At 46.4% G+C, this 19,673-nt stretch overlaps 1 protein-coding gene across 1 annotated transcript in view; it reads right to left on the minus strand.

The window, feature by feature from the left end:
• The window catches only part of LOC139382470 (spectrin beta chain, non-erythrocytic 4-like), a 68,161-nt gene that overhangs the window by 31,719 nt on the left and 16,769 nt on the right, over positions 1-19,673 (minus strand). The window contains exons 9-18 of the mRNA XM_071126537.1: positions 11,942-12,129; positions 10,456-10,573; positions 10,087-10,245; positions 9,486-9,788; positions 9,084-9,234; positions 7,703-8,573; positions 7,337-7,474; positions 4,910-5,666; positions 2,554-2,756; positions 182-272 (exon numbers count right to left, since the gene is read on the minus strand). Coding sequence (XP_070982638.1) covers positions 182-272; positions 2,554-2,756; positions 4,910-5,666; positions 7,337-7,474; positions 7,703-8,573; positions 9,084-9,234; positions 9,486-9,788; positions 10,087-10,245; positions 10,456-10,573; positions 11,942-12,129 — 2,979 coding nt within the window. The remainder of the gene's footprint in view (positions 1-181; positions 273-2,553; positions 2,757-4,909; positions 5,667-7,336; positions 7,475-7,702; positions 8,574-9,083; positions 9,235-9,485; positions 9,789-10,086; positions 10,246-10,455; positions 10,574-11,941; positions 12,130-19,673) is intronic.

The raw sequence follows: 19,673 nt of genomic DNA on the forward strand, positions 1-19,673 counted from the left end.
TGAAGGATCCCGCAATATGATATTCATCTGGAGGTTTAAGCCTGACCCCATGTGGTCCCAGGCAGAGACATGTACAGTACAGTATAGCTCTGTACCCCAGCCATTTTATGAACCCATACAACCTCCCATTGGTTATTGATATGCCAGTGTTGGTCATGACACTATTTGTGTTTTGTCCTACCTCGTGGCAGTCCTGTAGTAACCTCTGGAGCCCCCACTGGCCGTTGAGCCTCTCCAGCCACTGTTGGGCCAATTCCCGGTTCTGGTTGCCTCTGTGGAGGAGAGAAACATAAAGCCATTCATTCACACACTGCTCGATTCATCCACACACTTCATCAATCACTCTACTGGTATCTGCAACTGTAAGTCTATGATGTCGATGGCTTTGGTGCAGCACACCGAGCAACAATGAACAACAGTCCATTGTAAAGACATGAGTCGCCCCCAACGGTCTCATCTAAATATCTCCCTAACATGTGGTCGCCCCATGCTATTGTTGGGGTGGAGAGCTGAATACGGGGTAACTAGGCCCCTCCTTGCCTCACCCATCAGTATGAATGTCATGCTCTGCTGTTAAAGAAAGTATCAACGAGGGGAGTTTCTTTTCGGTTGCTTATGCTTTGTCTCCTCTGTGTACCGTTGTGTTTATGAAGCCCACCTGCTCCTAAGACCACTTCGTTATCACTACAGTATAACTAACTCATATTTGAACAGCATTTTAATATTTCAATACCCATAGTGCATTCATATAATGTACCAGTCAAAAGTTTGGACACACCCACTCATTCAAGGGTTTTTCTTTATTTTCACTATGTTCTACATTGTAGAATAATAGTGAAGACATCAAAACTATGAAACTATGAATCATGTAGTAACCAACAAAAAGTGTTAAACAAATCAAAATATGTTTTCTAATTTAGATTCTTCAAAGTAGACACCCTTTGCCTTGATGACAGCTTTGCACACTCTTGGTATTCTCTCAACCAGCTTCATCGGGAATGCTTTCCCAAAAGTCTTGAAGGAGTTCCTGCATATGCTGAGCACTTGTTGCTTTTCCTTCCCTCTGCGGTCCAACTCATCCCAAACCATCTCAATTGGGTTGAGGTTGGGTGATTGTGGAGGACAGGTCATCTGATGCAGCAATTCATCACTCTCCTTGGTCAAATAGCCCTTACACAACCTTGAGGTGTGTTTTGGGTCATTGTCCTGTTGAAATCAAATTATAGTCCCACTAAGCGCAAAGCAGGTGGGATGGCGTATCGCTGCAGAATGCTGTGGTAACCATGCTGGTTAAGTGTGCCTTGAATTCTAAATAAATCACTGACAGTGTCACTAGCAAAGCACCCCTACACCATCACACCTCCTCCTCCATTCTTCACAGTGGGAACCACACATGCGGAGATCATTCATTCACCTACTCTGCGTCTTACAACGGCACGGCGGTTAGAACCAAAAATCTTACATTTGGACTCATCAGACCAAAGGACAGATTTCCACCAGTCTAATGTCCATTGCTCGTGTTTCTTGGCTCAAGCAAGTTTCTTCTTATTATTGGTGTCCTTTAGTAGTGGTTTCTTTGCAGCAATTCAACCATGAAGGCCTAATTCACACAGTCTCCTCTGAACAGTTGATGTTGAGATGTGTCTGTTACTTGAACACTGAAGCATTTATTTGGGCTGCGATCTGAGGTGCAGTTAACTCTAATGAACTTATCCGCAGCAGCAGAGGTAACTCTGGGTCTTCCTTTCCTGTGGCGGTCCTCATGAGAGCCAGTTTCATCATAGAGCTTGATGGTTTTTGCGACTGCACCTGAAGAAAGTTCTTGAAATGTTCTGTATTGACTGACCTTCATGTATTAAAGTAGTGATGGACTGTTTCTCTTTTCTTATTTGAGCTGTCCTTGCCATAATATGGACTTGGTAATTTACCAAATAGGGCTATCTTCTGTATACCAACCCTACCTTGTCACAGCAAAACTGATTGGCTCAGTTAAGAATGAAAGTAATAAGGAAAGAAATTCCACAAATTAACTTTTAACAAGGCACACCTGTTAATTGAAAGGCACATTTCAGGTGACTACCTCATGAAGCTGGTTGATAGAATAGCGTGCAAAGCTGTCATCGAGGCAAAGGGTGGCTACTTTGAAGAATCTAAAATCTACATGATTCCATATGTGTTATGTCATAATTTTGACGTCTTCACTATTATGCTACAATGTAGAAAATTGTCCAAAAAAAAGAAAAACCCTGGAAAGAGTAAGTGAGTCCAAACTTTCGACTGGTACTGTATGGTACTGTGCCTCTGCTAAGTGGCAAGTTATACCATTACCTTTACCACATGCATTTCAGACTTTACCATAGCGCCCTCCCCTGTATAAATAAGGACATGTCAATATTCAGCCATGCTGCTATATGGATCGGCCTAAGCTCACATTTCATTTTCATGCCTCCGTGCTCTTCTATGTATAGTCAAAGATGTTTAAGAAAGATTGTACATGGCTTTGACATACAATAGCATGGTCAGACAAGAACAGTCCTATATGTCGCCACCCACCTGTTGGCGAGGGTGTCCACACGCTCCCTGATACGGTCCGAGTAGATGTTGCTCTGGCTAATGAGGCTCTCTCCGGCCTCGATGACAGCCTTGATGCGATGCAGGTTGAGCTCCATGGTGGTGGTGAAGTCCTTGTGCTTCTTGATGGCAGCCTCCACCGTCTCCACCGTGGCGGGGAGCTCAACGTGGGCCAAGGCTGACTCCTGGTAGGGGGACGGGGAGAATGGACAGAGTCAGAACCCCACGTCAGTGAAGCGTTTATGAATGTACAAGAGAGTAGAGGGAATATAAGTCAAACTGAGAGAGAAAATGGGAATATTACTGTAGTAAGCTCTTATGTGGTATGTAGGGGGAAACCTTGCTCACAGACATGGGTATCATCTCATGGCATTTTATCAATAACTACATTAGCATGTTTAGTACATGCAAAAGGTGCAGATTCTATTTAGGCTGAATGACAAATAAACTGATCTCTAAGGACTATAACGAGGTCAGGTTTCAGTCATTATTGGCAAGGAACCCTGCAATGTTTTACTGATCAATTAATGGCATGAGAATAGCAACCCTCTCAGGCTCTATTTCAGACCACAAAGCTCTGCCCGAGATGTCTGAGTTGTGAATGCTGAATTGTTGTGTTCAACACAATGACAGGTAAAGCAAAGCGATAGTGTAAGGACATTCCTACATGTATGGTAGACAGGTTGAGATAAACATGGGCGAAAGACCAAAAAACGAGTCCGCGGCACCTTGTTTGACAACTATTCAAAAAGAAATCCGTTGGCCTGTAGTTTGGTGACTGTGGGGTCTAAAGGGAGAACTGGATCTGTGGTAAAGGTCTGTAACCAAACCAGAAGAGACTTGCTCCGACACACGGACAGAGAAGTCAGGGGAAATGCGTGCCTTTTGACATTTCAACTGGAATCTTCTGCATGCAAAGACCCTGCAATGGAGTGCACTGTATAAAGTATGTATATATTCCAGCCTGCAGAGCACAGCCTATAGATTATACTGTACATAGTCGCACACATGACATAAAGGAAGAGATACTGTGATACTAAATGCAAAACAATGTCATTTTTTTACATTTGAACATGATCAATTGTACTGTATAAACACCCACATACAGACACTCAAGCCTGTGACCCCTAATAGGCACAGTGAAGACCAAATTGCCAAAGCTTTGCCTCCCTCACAATAGTGTGCAAGAAGATAGCTACTAGTTTTGCTGCAGGCCTGCAATGTTGCGGGTTTACGACTGGTCGTTGGTTGTGCTGTCATATCCAATATCACATCTTGCTGGGATTTCCTGCTATGGAGCCACCTATGAATTCCACATCTAGGCTAGGGATCACAGGCACACTGTATACTGTGCTGTGTGTAACTATAAAAATATCCCTCTGATTATTTCCACAATGCCCTTTCCACACCCTTTTCGATTCCAGGTAGAACACTTTTTGGTTCCAGTTAGAACTCTGTGTAAAGGGTTCTACATGGAACTCAAAAGGGAGCTACTTGGAACAAAAAACAATGATTCAAAGGGTTCTCCTATGGGGACAGCCGAAGAACCCATTTAGGTTCTAGATAGCACCTTGTTTTCTAAGATTGCATTCCTGGGGTTTTCCCTGCCAGCATTACATCTATAGAACACTGGCCACTCACTGTAATAGCACTGATCCTCACTGTAATAGCACTGACCCTCACTGTAATAGCACTGATCCTCACTGCAATAGCACTGATCCTCACTGCAATAGCACTGATCCTCACTGCAATAGCACTGATCCTCACTGCAATAGCACTGATCCTCACTGCAATAGCACTGATCCTCACTGCAATAGCACTGACCCTCACTGCAATAGCACTGATCCTTACTGCAATAGCACTGACCCTCACTGCAATAGCACTGACCCTCACTGCAATAGCACTGACCCTCACTGCAATAGCACTGACCCTCACTGCAATAGCACTGACCCTCACTGCAATAGCACTGACCCTCACTGCAATAGCACTGACCCTCACTGTAATAGCACTGACCCTCACTGTAATAGCACTGACCCTCACTGTAATAGCACTGACCCTCACTGTAATAGCACTGACCCTCACTGCAATAGCACTGCGCTTCCACAGCATCCAAATCTAGTACAGTCAGAAGTCATATTGTACCGTCTTTAGCTATTCATGTTTAATAAGAATTACTGACTAATAACACAGATTAGCTGAAGATGATTTGGGATGAATTGACTCAGCACATAACACTCAGCACTTTTCTCAGCACATAACATACAGTATGTAGGCCTAACTACTAGATATCGCTGATAGATATATTGGTGTTGGGATGTCCAACAAGAGGTTAACTGACCTGGTTGTTGAGGAAGGCCTCGGCCTGCTTGACGTCCCTCAGGAAGAGGTGGAAGATGTGCGCCTGCACCAGCACCTCCCTCCGGCTCTCCCACATCTCCAGCAGCTTGTTCCAGCCCACATCCAGCTTCTGGAGCCACTGCTGCAGCGCCGCGTATGGCAGCGGAGCCTCCTCGGCCTCCAGCAGCTCGTTGACCGCCTGTAGCCGCTCGTAGTCCTCTTCGTACCTCCCGATCTCCTCCTTCAGCGCCGCGTGGCGGTTGATCAGCCTCTCGGCCTCCTCCAGCGCGTTGGGCAGCTCGTCGCTAGCTGCCGCCGTCTGTGTGTGCACCAGCCACGTCAGGAAGGAGTCCAGGTCCTGGATGAACTGCTGCAGCCGCCCCGCCACCATCAGAGAGTCCTCGCAGCCCTGCAGCGTGCGCTTCAGCTCCTCCCACTCCACACTGATGCCCTCAAAGTGCTCCAGGACCTCCATGGCCTTGGCCGGGTGCGAGATGGCCAGCTCCTCTGCCTCCTGCTGCAGGTGAAGCAGCTTTGGCTCCAGCACGGCCAGGGCCCCCTCCATGGTGGAGAGTCGGCGCTGCAGGGCCAGCACCCCGCCCAGGTCACTGCCCACGTACTGAGTGGCGTCGATGGCCTTGCGCTTCTCCTGGATCTGAGACTTGATCTCAGCACACTCCAGCAGGTAGTTCTGGAGACGGAGGACAGAGTCCAGGTGATCCTTTTTCTGCTCCACCATCTCCACGATGCGGTTCCATCTAGAGGGGACAGACAGGGGGCACAGGGGTGGGGAGGTCAGACAGGGGCACATGGGTGGGGAGGGGGAGGGGAAAGACAAGGCCACAGGGGGAGGGGGACGTAACAGACAGGGGCACAGTGGTGGGGAGTGGGCAGACAGGGGCCCAGGGGTGTGGGGTTAATAGGAAGGGGCACAGTGGTAGGGAGGGGGGGGGGGACAGACAGGGGCGGTGGGGAGGGGGACGTAACAGACAGGGGCACAGTGGTGGGGAGTGGGCAGACAGGGGCGCAGGGGTGGGGAAGGGGGCTGGGTAAGTCTGCATCTGTTTTAAGCTTTTAATTCACATATAATTCAGTCAGTATACTAAACCATACACTAAGTACTAACTATTGTTACAATTGTCACAATTCATGTTTGAAAAATATATAGACTATTAAAATATATATTATTTTCACTTACCAACAGAGCCCAAGAGGATGGAATCAATAGTGCAATTGATGGAATGCATTAATAAGGGACATTGGTTTCGTTTGTTAGTTGTCATTTGCATCTCAAAGGGTTTTGTCTTTATCTTGACACAGGCTGTGTCTAGCTTGTTTCCACGCCAATTAATATGGTCCTCATGCAAAAGAACAGGCATGAATTATACTCATTCAGCGAAGCATATCCAACATGACGTCATGCCAAAACCCCCAAGCCAGAGGCTTCAAAGGGTAGCAATAATATATAGGACCATTGACCAGATATAGTCAAAACACGAAGCAAACCTGAACAAGAGAGGACAAAGTCTACCGAAACTATGTCATAGAGATGTACAATATCCATGAATGCTATACTTAGTCACAACTAAAACCATAACAGTTTGAGACTGAGGGAGAATATAGTAAAGCCAAAGAGAACACATTTTGGGCATGTTGGTCTTGCACCCGGTGTGGTAGGCAGTCGACACAGATGGTCACCCTGAGATAGGCTCTGTATGCCAAGGTCAGGAGGAACTGGGCCACTGGAGCATTTCACCAAAACCATCATCCACTACCCTGGCTCTGGATCTGTCTGTCTGTGTCACCATGGTGTCACTAGGGTCTCTGGTCCCCTTCCAGTTCTATCAGCAGGGAGCATGTGATCATCGTGGCTTCGTTGCTCCCGATCTGTACCCCCCCCCCCCTTTCCTTATTTGGCAGGAAATTAGCAATGAGGTAACTGGAACACTTTGGGGGGGAAAAATCATAAATGCACTATGCACCATGTGTTGTACATTGATTGACAGATGTGTTTCTATGGCTGTGTTTACACAGGCTTCCCAATTCTGATCTTTTAATTTATTTGTATTAATTGGTCTTTTGACAAATCAGTTCAGCTATTTCCAGAATTGGGCTGCCAGTATAAACGCAGCCTATGTAGTGTTTAGTTTTGTAATAAATGACCTGTGTTGATGAATCTCTATCCAACTAAACATAATTCCCATGTTATTTCACAATGCAGATAAGTCACATTTTCATCCCATATTGTCTTCTTGTGGAATAGACCTGGGGTGCATTGATTGCTGCAGACCATAGCAAACTGTAACAAAACCTTCTTGTTGGGAAAGTTCAGATTAGTCCTTCCCCGTTTTGACCTTTTGCTTCTGTTTGGTTCCTAGTGAAATACACCCCAGAGTTGGTCAGTCAGAGAACAGTGGGCTGGTGTTACCTGCTGTTGAGGTGGTCCTGACAGCCTCTGACCTCTGTCGAGCTGGGGTGACCACTGTCCAGGAGCTGCTGCACTATCTGGTTCACGTCCAGGATCCTTCCCATCAGGCTGTTCATCTCCTGGTCCAGGCTCTCAAACCTATAGAGAGTGTGACATGAGAGGAGGGAGAATGTGTGTTTTAAACGCAATAGAGTCATCAGTTAGATATGACTGATTACGACATTGCTATGACAGTGTTATGTCGCCCTTATGAGGGGAGGGTTCGAGCAACGGATTCCCGAAAAACGCATGACTAACTTTAGAACTAAAAGCATGACTTAAATATAACATTCTGCCTATGATCTCCACCCCAGACGGGAGCTGTACCTGTGGGCTATGACCTCTACGTCCTCCAGCCTCTCTGGAACCTCCATCTTGTTGAGCCACTGCTCCTTCTCGTCGATCCACACCTCGCAGGCGTTGACCTCGCTGAACATGAGGTAGACGGCCAGCGCGTCGTGCAGCCACTGCTGCCTCAGGACGGCCACCTCGGCCACCTCGGTGTACAGCTGCTCCGCCTCGCCCATCCTCGACTGCACCTCGTCCAGCTCCCGGTAATGCAGTGGCAGCGCCACCATGTGTTTGCGCAGAGTTACCACGTGCATCCGGTGCTTGTCCACGGCCTCGCACACACCCCGGTGCTTCTTGAGCAGTGACTGGGTGGAGTACTCATCGTGGCCAAAGTCCTCGCTGGAAACTAGGCGGTAGGCGTCCTGCAGCCAGGCCAGCAGGTCGTCCGTCTCTGTGCTGAACTGGAAGAAATGGAGTGCCTCCTGCAGGTGGCCCAGTCTCTGCGCCGCCTGGTCCTCCAGCCTCTTCCACTCCCCTTTCACCTCCATGATGCGCTCCTGGATGCCCCCCGTGCCGAAACTCTTCTCCATCAGGATCTGCTTGCCCTTCTTCATGGTCTGTTGGAGGAGGGAGCGGTGGGCCAGCAGCTCCCCAGCCAGGGTCTTGTGTTTCTGGAGCAGCCGCAGCACGCTGCTCAGGTCCTTGCCGCAGGTCTGGGTGGCCAGGATGGAGCTCTTCTCGCGGATCCAGGCCTCGGACTCCTCCACCTCCTGGAAGAAGGCCCAGAGGTGCTGAGACTCCTCCAGCTCCGAGCGCCGCTTGGCCGCCAGCTGCTTGAGCTCCTCCAGGCAGGTGCTGACATGGTTGACCCGGTTGCAGATCACCTGGGGGTCACAGGGCTGGTAGCCTGGGAAGGAGAGAGAATAGGGGACAGGGGACAGCACTCAATATATACGTCTGTATTAAAGATGTATATGGGGGACTGTATCTAAACACTCAATGAAATTTGCATGTAAACAAAAACCCTATTACTGATATAAAACGAGCATAAGGTTTTCCAAAATAACTGTAATATCCACAAAATTGAAATAACCTTCACTTTTGTATTGTAAATGGTTCTTCAGAAAATATGTTGTGGAAAGTCATGATTGCCCTCTTGTGGATCTCTCTGGAAGTGCCACGACCAACTTCACCACTCAATGTACAGTAAACTATACTCCTACACACTCTTAATACAAAACATTTGTTTTTCTTAACTGTGCATTTTCCAGGACCAAGGGAGACATAACAGCACAGTCAGTGTTTCTAATCCTATCAAATCCAAATATTTCATCCCTCAAAATCACCTCGTTGTTATCAAAGCACATTCCACTTCTCACTAAAGCTGATCTGTGAACATAGTCATCTGACGTCTTACCTTCGATGGTGGTGAATTTGAGAGCGGCTGAGTTAAGGGTCTGCACCCTCTCTGCCTGCGCTGTGATGTCAGCTTCCTGGAGGCTGTGTTTCTGCAGCAGGTCATCCACCTCCAGCAGATGCTTGCCGAAGTCTTTGGACAGGAGCTGGACCTGTGGTGAGAGGGACCTTGGTCACCTTTCTGACACTCAGCAGTGCTTCCCCTGACCATGCAGCCTGTACTAAAACTTAAAAAGTCAACGTCTCAAGGATTTCTCACTGTTTTTTCATGTACTGCATCTCCACATTATCATTTCATTTGCACACAAATGTCAACCCACAGTCTATGCTGTTGAGTCGACACAACTTGGAGACAGTATAGTGTTCATGTAACGTAAAATGCATGACAAAATACTTGTCTCACCTGCATGTCCTCCATCCAGTCGATCATATATACCATGTCCTGGAAGGTCTTCTGCAGAGCCAGGTTCTTCTCCAACCGGGCCTTCCTCCCCACCACCAGCTCCTTCAGCAGGCTCCACTGGCCCAGGATGTTCTCCTTGCGGGCCGAGATGCGCCGGATGTCATAGTAGCCCTCCGTCTCCATCTCCCCAGCCAGCTCCACCACCACCCCGATGCGCTCCTCGTACGACGAGATGTCTGCCTCAATGGCCTCGTGCTTCTTCATGGCGGCCTCCACCGCTGGCAGGTCGTAGCCAAAGTTATCCTGGTGGGACGGGACATTCAGTCAGGCAGAGGATCACTTAACTGCAGGCAGGTGATTGTGGAAGGGTTTACCCAGTCGGGGCAATGCAGTCATATGAAAATAAATCTTAATATACCATTGCCCATTTAAACGTCATTCATGTTATACAATACTTGGCCATTGTTCTTAAAATACATTTTAAAGACATTTCATTCTCAATCTACAGCTACATTATAAGACTATTGCTTTAAGACTGTTAGGATATGGCCCCTGTCTGATATGTTAGAGACACTAGTCACTGTGGCCCTGTGGTCCCTACCTGAGACACGAGGCGCTGGTTCTCGTTGAGCCACGCCTGTCTCATGGTGGTCTTGTGGTCAAACCGCTGGGCCAGCAGCTCCAGCTTCTCCTGGCGAATCAGCTCCTGACGTAGGGCCACACCTCTCTCGTGCTCCGCCTTCTCCAGCCTCTCCCACGCCTTGCCAAATGAAAAACAGAGGAAAATGTACCCATAATGCAGCATGGTGACAAACATAAAGAGGAGTAATTTGCACTGATTTGCTACATAAAAAAAAAACTGATACTGATAAAGAAGGATTTTATATTTGCCAAGACATGTCCAGCTATTGCATTATCTGTTCAGGCATTTGAGACACTCCTTATTCCCACGTATACCAGTATTCATTACCTTGTTGATATCAGAGATGAGTTTCCCTTCATGAGGCACGTATGGTTTCTGGTTGTTAGCTCTGAGCTTGCTTTGGATAGTAAAGAGGAGCACTTCCAGGTTCCCCTTCTCCTGGAACCTAGCACAAGACAGAACGTGTGTTTCACAAATACCCTGATACACAGTACTTTGCACAAGGTGGGATCCGTTTGAAATGTAAAATCACAGGTGTCATATCCTAGATCATGTACCTTAAAATAACCCTCAGCTCAAAAATGAATAAAAGACATGCATTTGTTCTTATTATTACATTACTAGGGTTGTGACAGTCATGGAATTTTGGATGACGGTTATTGGTCAGCCAAATGACCGTGGTCACCATTATAATCGCTTGAATAGCAAAAATGTTCTCCTTTCCTCCTGTCCTGACTGCATGTGCTGCTGCAGGGAGGTGCCGTTGCCTAGGCAACCACAGACTTGTTTGCAATACAACACCTTGCTTGTTTCAGCAAGGAGCAGCAAAGTTACATCACGTTGTAAAGAGTCCACGTTACCGCGGAAACGCAAAACAACTGCACGAATGCCCGGCCGCCCCGTCTTCGGTCAGCTGTTTGTTCCCCACAAAAATACGGTTTATGGCGGTTATTTTCTTTTCATGACGGTCTTCATCCATAGTCGTCGGTTACACAATCATACAGTCATTGTGCCAGCCCTGTAAGTTACCCGACTCATCAATATATTCTCTGTGACATTGCCGGCAGGCTTGACCTTCACCGCAAAGGCATTCATCATTACACGTGGCCTAGCTCCACACACTGTATAATTGTAACCTAATTCTAAATAATAAGTGGTCATCACTGAGCAGATTTCAGAGTCACATGATGACCACCTCTTGGCCATCGAGGGCTGCCAGGGCAACTAGGCTGGGTGAGAAGCCAAGGTAAGGCCTCAGAGATACTAGTCACCAGAGGAGATGTCTATCCTCTAGCCATAGAGTGAAAGGGTCTGGAGACACATTTGGGTGTCACATCACTTAGATCCAGTCCCTTTTGGTCAAATAGGTCATGAGTCACATGGCACGGCTAACTGGGTGCTTAGTTACGCCAGACATGCCAGCTTGGGGCCTCATGCTGGGTCTCATGCTAGTACTACTGTGCCCACACCCATCAATGTGTATGTTTAAGTTGAATACTCCAACAGTTATGGTATATACCACACATCAAATGGGAATCAGACAAATCAAAAGCATCTGTCTGGAGGCATTCTCTGAGAAAATAACATACTATATAACATAAGCTATAAGAACTATAAAAGGATGCAACTATTGACTCAACCTAAATCCTGTCCTAAAACCAAAGCAACCAAAAATGATTTAGTGATAATTTGTATAAAACAAACGTTTTAAGTTTAAAACCCTCTGGTGAATGAATAGGACCACTATAGATTGAAAAATAATTGATGCAATATAATTAATACTTGTATGTGTCATTGCACAGTGTTGACTTACTTGATGGGCTTCTCGATGGTGCAGTAGGTGGTGAAGGCTTGAAGCTGTTGCTGGACACCCGTTAAGGAGTTGGCAAACTTCTGGTTGCTGATGATGCCTATGGTCTTCTCGATCCACTCCAGGAGCTCCGAGGCCAGAGCCTCATATCGATCGATCATCTTCTGACCCTCAATGGCATTGTCCAACACCTGTATAAAACGTAAACATTTAGCATCGATGGATATTACATAGGAGTGACTTAATTCATAACTTTTTTTATTAGCATTTGATATCTTAGCATTGATATTTGACTTGCAGACTTGTTTTCGATTTGCTGTGCGTTTTGTTGCCAACCTGTTTTGCTACCTGACAAATTTACGGTTTTTACTTTTTAATTACCGTTTATATTTTAGTTTTTTCCTCCTCAACTTTTTCACTCCGAACGCTTTATCTGGACACGATTCGTCAGGACCTCCAACAGCCGAAGCTAAGTAGTAACATTAACATGATGCCTTCTAATTGCAGTCGCTGTACTCGCCTTACGGCGAGGATAGCTGTGCTACAAGCCCAGCTTCAGACGCAATCGCTAGGCAAGGGTAATTTCAGTGTAGGAAAGGATGAAACAGCGTCTGTGCCACCAGTAAGTACAGATAGTAGTATAAATCCCCTGGCACAGTCCCCGCAGCCGGACAACTTTCTCACGGTTTCTGGAAGGAAATGCTGTAGGAACGCTCAACCGGTGTCGCTCATTCAGCCGACAGAAACTTTCAACCGGTTTTCCCCATTAAGCAGCGGGTCGGAGTCAGAGGCTGAGTCTTCTCTGGTCTCTACTCCTCCCGTTACGGGGTCTGAGACCCCGAAGCTTCCCACCATTAGCTCTGACAAATTGAAAACTCTAGTCATTGGCGACTCCATTACCCGCAGTATTAGACTTAAAACGAATCATCCAGCGATCATACACTGTTTACCAGGGGGCAGGGCTACTGACGTTAAGGCTAATCTGAAGATGGTGCTGGCTAAAGCTAAAACTGACGAGTGTAGAGAGTATAGAGATATTGTTATCCACGTCGGCACCAACGATGTTAGGATGAAACAGTCAGAGATCACCAAGCGCAACATAGCTTCTGCGTGTAAATCAGCTAGAAAGATGTGTTGGCATCGAGTAATTGTCTCTGGCCCCCTCCCAGTTAGGGGGGGGTGATGAGCTCTACAGCAGGGTCTCACAACTCAATCGCTGGTTGAAAACTGTTTTCTGCCCCTCCCAAAAGATAGAATTTGTAGATAATTGTCCCTCTTTCTGGGACTCACTCACAAACAGGACCAAGCCTGACCTGCTGAGGAGTGACGGACTCCATCCTAGCTGGAGGGGTGCTCTCATTTTATCTACCAACATAGACAGGGCTCTAACTCCTCTAGCTCCACAATGAAATAGGGTGCAGGCCAGGCAGCAGGCTGTTAGCCAGCCTGCCAGCATAGTGGGTGGAGTCTGCCACTAGCACAGTCAGTGTAGTCAGCTCAGCTATCACCATTGAGACCGTGTCTGTGCCTCGACCTGGGTTGGGCAAAACTAAACATGGCGGTGTTCGCTTTAGCAATCTCACTAGGATAAAGACCACCTCCATTCCTGTCATTATTGAAAGAGATCATGATACCTCACATCTCAAAATAGGGCTACTTAATGTTAGATCCCTTACTTCAAAGGAAATTATAGTCAATGAACTAATCACTGATCATAATCTTGATGTGATTGGCCTGACTGAAACATGGCTTAAGCCTGATGAATTTACTGTGTTAAATGAGGCCTCACCTCCTGGCTACACTAGTGACCATATCCCCTGTGCATCCCGCAAAGGCGGAGGTGTTGCTAACATTTACGATAGCAAATTTCAATTTACAAAAAAAAAAAAATGGCGTTTTCGTCTTTTGAGCTTCTAGTCATGCAATCTATGCAGCCTACTCAATCACTTTTTATAGCTACTGTTTACAGGCCTCCTGGGCCATATACAGCGTTCCTCACTGAGTTCCCTGAATTCCTATCGGACCTTGTAGTCATAGCGGATAATATTCTAATCTTTGGTGACTTTAATATTCACATGGAAAAGTCCACAGACCCACTCCAAAAGGCTTTCGGAGCCATCATCGACTCAGTGGGTTTTGTCCAACATGTCTCTGGACCCACTCACTGTCACAGTCATACGCTGGACCTAGTTTTGTCCCATGGAATAAATGTTGTGGATCTTAATGTTTTTCCTCATAATCCTGGACTATCGGGCCACCATTTTATTACGTTTGCAATTGCAACAAATAATCTGCTCAGACCGCAACCAAGGATCATCAAAAGTCGTGCTATAAATTCACAGACAACACAAAGATTCCTTGATGTCCTTCCAGATTCTACCCAAGGACGGCAGAGGACAAAAATCAGTTAACCACCTAACTGAGGAACTCAATTTAACCTTGCGCAATACCCTAGATGCAGTTGCACCCCTAAAAACTAAAAACATTTCTCATAAGAAACTAGCTCCCTGGTACACAGAAAATACCCGAGCTCTGAAGCAAGCTTCCAGAAAATTGGAACGGAAATGGCGCCACACCAAACTGGAAGTCTTCCGACTAGCTTGGAAAGACAGTACTGTGCAGTACCGAAGAGCCCTCACTGCTGCTCGATCATCCTATTTTTCTAACTTAATTGAGGAAAATAAGAACAATCCGAAATTCCTTTTTGATACTGTCGCAAAGCTAACTAAAAAGCAGCATTCCCCAAGAGAGGATGACTTTCAATTTAGCAGTGATAAATTCATGAACTTCTTTGAGGAAAAGATTATGATTATTAGAAAGCAAATTACGGACTCCTCCTTAAATCTGCGTATTCCTTCAAAGCTCAGTTGTCCTGAGTCTGCACAACTCTGCCAGGACCTAGGATCAAGAGAGACGCTCAAGTGTTTTAGTACTATATCTCTTGACACAATGATGAAAATAATCATGGCCTCTAAACCTTCAAGCTGCATACTGGACCCTATTCCAACTAAACTACTGAAAGAGCTGCTTCCTGTGCTTGGCCCTCCTATGTTGAACATAATAAACGGCTCTCTATCCACCGGATGTGTACCAAACTCACTAAAAGTGGCAGTAATAAAGCCTCTCTTGAAAAAGCCAAACCTTGACCCAGAAAATATAAAAAACTATATAGGCCTATATCGAATCTTCCATTCCTCTCAAAATTTTTAGAAAAGGCTGTTGCGCAACAACTCACTGCCTTCCTGAAGACAAACAATGTATACGAAATGCTTCAGTCTGGTTTTAGACCCCATCATAGCACTGAGAGGCACTTGTGAAGGTGGTAAATGACATTTTAATGGCATCGGACCGAGGCTCTGCATCTGTCCTCGTGCTCCTAGACCTTAGTGCTGCTTTTGATACCATCGATCACCACATTCTTTTGGAGAGATTGGAAACCCAAATTGGTCTACACGGACAAGTTCTGGCCTGGTTTAGATCGTATCTGTCGGAAAGATATCAGTTTGTCTCTGTGAATGGTTTGTCCTCTGACAAATCAACTGTAAATTTCGGTGTTCCTCAAGGTTCCGTTTTAGGACCACTATTGTTTTCACTATATATTTTACCTCTTGGGGATGTTATTCGAAAACATAATGTTAACTTTCACTGCTATGCGGATGACACACAGCTGTACATTTCAATGAAACATGGTGAAGCCCCAAAATTGCCCTTGCTAGAAGAATGTGTTTCAGACATAAGGAAGTGGATGGCTGCAAACTTTCTACTTTTAAACTCGGACAAAACAAAGATGCTTGTTCTAGGTCCCAAGAAACAAAGAGATCTTCTGTTGAATCTGACAATTAATCTTAATAGTTGTACAGTCGTCTCAAATAAAACTGTGAAGGACCTCGGCGTTACTCTGGACCCTGATCTCTCTTTTGAAGAACATATCGAGACCATTTCAAGGACAGCTTTTTTCCATCTACGTAACATTGCAAAAATCAGAAACTTTCTGTCCAAAAATGATGCAGAAAAATTAATCCATGCTTTTGTTACTTCTAGGTTAGACTACTGCAATGCTCTACTTTCCGGCTACCCGGATAAAGCACTAAATAAACTTCAGTTAGTGCTAAATACGGCTGCTAGAATCCTGACTAGAACCAAAAAATTTGATCATATTACTCCAGTGCTAGCCTCTCTACACTGGCTTCCTGTCAAAGCAAGGGCTGATTTCAAGGTTTTACTGCTAACCTACAAAGCATTACATGGGCTTGCTCCTACCTATCTCTCTGATTTGGTCCTGCCGTACATACGTACGCTACGGTCACAAGACGCAGGCCTCCTAATTGTCCCTAGAATTTCTAAGCAAACAGCTGGAGGCAGGGCTTTCTCCTATATAGCTCCATTTTTATGGAACGGTCTGCCTACCCATGTCAGAGACGCAGACTCGGTCTCAACCTTTAAGTCTCTACTGAAGACTCATCTCTTCAGTGGGTCATATGATTGAGTGTAGTCTGGCCCAGGAGTGGGAGGGTGAACGGAAAGGCTCTGGAGCAACGAACCGCCCTTGCTGTCTCTGCCTGAACGGTTCCCCTCTTTCCACTGGGATTCTCTGCCTCTAACCCTATTACAGGGGCTGAGTCACTGGCTTACTGGGGCTCTCTCATAACGTCCCTGTAGGGGGTGTGTCACCTGAGTGGGTTGATTCACTGATGTGGTCATCCTGTCTGGGTTGGCGCCCCCCCCCCTTGGGTTGTGCCGTGGCGGAGGTCTTTGTGGGCTATACTCAGCCTTGTCTCAGGATGGTAAGTTGGTGGTTGAAGATATCCCTCTAGTGGTGTGGGGGCTGTGCTTTGGCAAAGTGGGTGGGGTTATATCCTTCCTGTTTGGTCCTGTCCGGGGGTGTCCTCGGATGGGGCCACAGTGTCTCCTGACCCCTTCTGTCTCAGCCTCCAGTATTTATGCTGCAGTAGTTTATGTGTCGGGGGGCTAGGGTCAGTTTGTTATATCTGTAGTACTTCTCCTGTCCTATTCGGTGTCCTGTGTGAATCTAAGTGTGCGTTCTCTAATTCTCTCTTTCTCTCTCTCGGAGGACCTGAGCCCTAGGACCATGCCCCAGGAATACCTGACATGATGACTCCTTGCTGTCCCCAGTCCACCTGACTGTGCTGCTGCTCCAGTTTCAACTGTTCTGCCTTATTATTATTTGACCATGCTGGTCATTTATGAACATTTGAACATCTTGACCATGTGCTGTTATAATCTCCACCCGGCACAGCCAGAAGAGGACTGGCCACCCCACATAGCCTGGTTCGTCTCTAGGTTTCTTCCTAGGTTTTGGCCTTTCTAGGGAGTTTTTCCTAGCCACCGTGCTTCTACACCTGCATTGCTTGCTGTTTGGGGTTTTAGGCTGGGTTTCTGTACAGCACTTTGAGATATCAGCTGATGTACGAAGGGCTATATAAATACATTTGATTTGATTTGATATCGGCTCAGACACTAGAGGTATGTGGCAGGGTATACAGTCAATCACGGACAACAAAAGGAAAACCAGCACTATCACAGACCACGATGTCTTGCTCCCAGACAAACTAAACGACTTCTTTGCTCGCTTTGAGGACAATACAGTACCACTGACACGGACCGCTAACAAAACCTGCGGGCTCTCCTTCACTGCAGCCAACGTGAGTAAAACATTCAAACGTGTTAACCCTCGCAAGGCTGCCGGCCCAGACGGCATCCTTAGCCGCGTCCTCAGAGCATGCGCAGACCAGCTGGCTGGTGTGTTTACGGACATATTCAATCATTCCTTATCCCAGTCTGCTGTTCCCACATGCTTTAAGAGGGCCACCATTGTTCCTGTTCCCAAGAAAGTGAAGGTAACTGAGCTAAATGACTATCGCCCCAAAGCACTCACTTATGTCATCATGAAGTGCTTTGAGAGACTAGTCAAGGACCATATCACCTCCACCCTACCTGACACCCTAGACCCACTCCAATTTGCTTACCGCCCCAATAGGTCCACAGACGACGCAATCACACTGCACACTGCCCTAACCCATGGACAAGAGGAATACCTATGTAAGAATGCTGTTCATCGACTACAGCTCAGCATTAAACACCATAGTACCCTCCAAACTCGTCATTAAGCTAGAGACCCTGGGTCTCGACCCCGCTCTGTGCAACTGGGTCCTGGACTTCCTGACGGGCCACCCCCAGGTGGTGAGGGTAGGTAACAACATCTCCACCCTGCTGATCTTCAACATTGGGGCCCCACAAGGGTGCGTTCTCAGCCCTCTCCTGTACTCCCTGTTCACCCATGACTGCGTGGCCATGCACGCCTCCAACTCAATCATCAAGTTTGCAGACAACTCTACAGTGGTAGGCTTGATTACCAACAACGACGAGACGGCCTACAGGGAGGAGGTGAGGGCCCTCAGAGTGTGGTGTCAGGAAAATAACCTCACACTCAATGTCAACAAAACAAAGGAGGTGATTGTGGACTTCAGGAAACACATCAACGGGACAGTAGTGGAGAAGGTGGAAAGGACAGACTGAAATGGTCCTCCCACACAGACAGCGTGGTGAAGAAGGCGCAGCAGCGCCTCTTCAACCTCAGGAGGCTGTAGAAATTTGGCTTGTCACCAAAAACAAACAAACTTTTCCAGATGCACAATTGAGAGCATCCTGTCGAGCTGTATCACCGCCTGGTACGGCAACTGCTCCGCCCTCAACCGTAAGGTTCTCCAGAGGGTAGTGAGGTCTGCACAACGCATCACCGGGGGCAAACTACCTGCCCTCCTGGACACCTACACCACCCGATGTCACAGGAAGGCCAAAAGGATCATCAAGGACAACAACCACCTAAGCCACTGCCTGTTCACCCCGCTATCATCCAGAAGGCGAGGTCAGTACAGGTGCATCAAAGTGGGGACCGAGAGACTGAAAAACAGCTCCTATCTCAAAGCCATCAGACAGCCATCACTAACATTGAGTGGCTGCTGCCAACATACTGACTCATCTCTAGCCACTTTAATAATGAAAAAATGTATGTAATAAATGTATCACTAGCCACTTTAAACAATGCCACTTTATATAATGTTTATATACCCTACATTACTCATCTCATATGTATATACTGTACTCTATACCATCTACTGCATCTTGCCTATGCCGTTCGGCCATCGCTCCTTCATATATCTTATTCATTCCTTTACACTTGTGTGTATAAGGTAGTTGTTGTGAAAATGTTAGGTTAGATTACTTGTTAGATATTACTGCATGGTCGGAACTAGAACCACAAGCATCTCACTACACTCACATTAACATCTGCTAACCATGTGTATGTGACTAATAAAATTTGATTTGATTTATACCCATGTGTGCAAAACATACACCACCGTTCAAAAGTTTGGGGTCACTTAGAAATTTCCTTATTTTTTAAAGAAACAACAAAGAAATTGTCCATTAAAATAACATCTAATTGATCAGAAATGCAGTGTAGACATTGTTAATGTTGTAAATGGCTATTGTAGCTGGAAACAGCTGATTTTTTATGGAATATCTACATAGGCGTACAGAGGTCCATTATCAGCAACCATCACCCCTGTGTTCCAGTTGCACGTTGTATTAGCTAATCCAAGTTTATCATTTTAAAAGGCTGTTGTGCTGATTACAGAAGCAATAAAACTGGCCTTCTTTAGACTAGTTGAGTATCTGGAGCATCAGCATTTGTGGGTCCGATTACAGGCTCAAA

Source organism: Oncorhynchus clarkii, chromosome 24 (genome assembly GCF_045791955.1).
Source record: "Oncorhynchus clarkii lewisi isolate Uvic-CL-2024 chromosome 24, UVic_Ocla_1.0, whole genome shotgun sequence".
Lineage (NCBI taxonomy): Eukaryota > Metazoa > Chordata > Actinopteri > Salmoniformes > Salmonidae > Oncorhynchus > Oncorhynchus clarkii.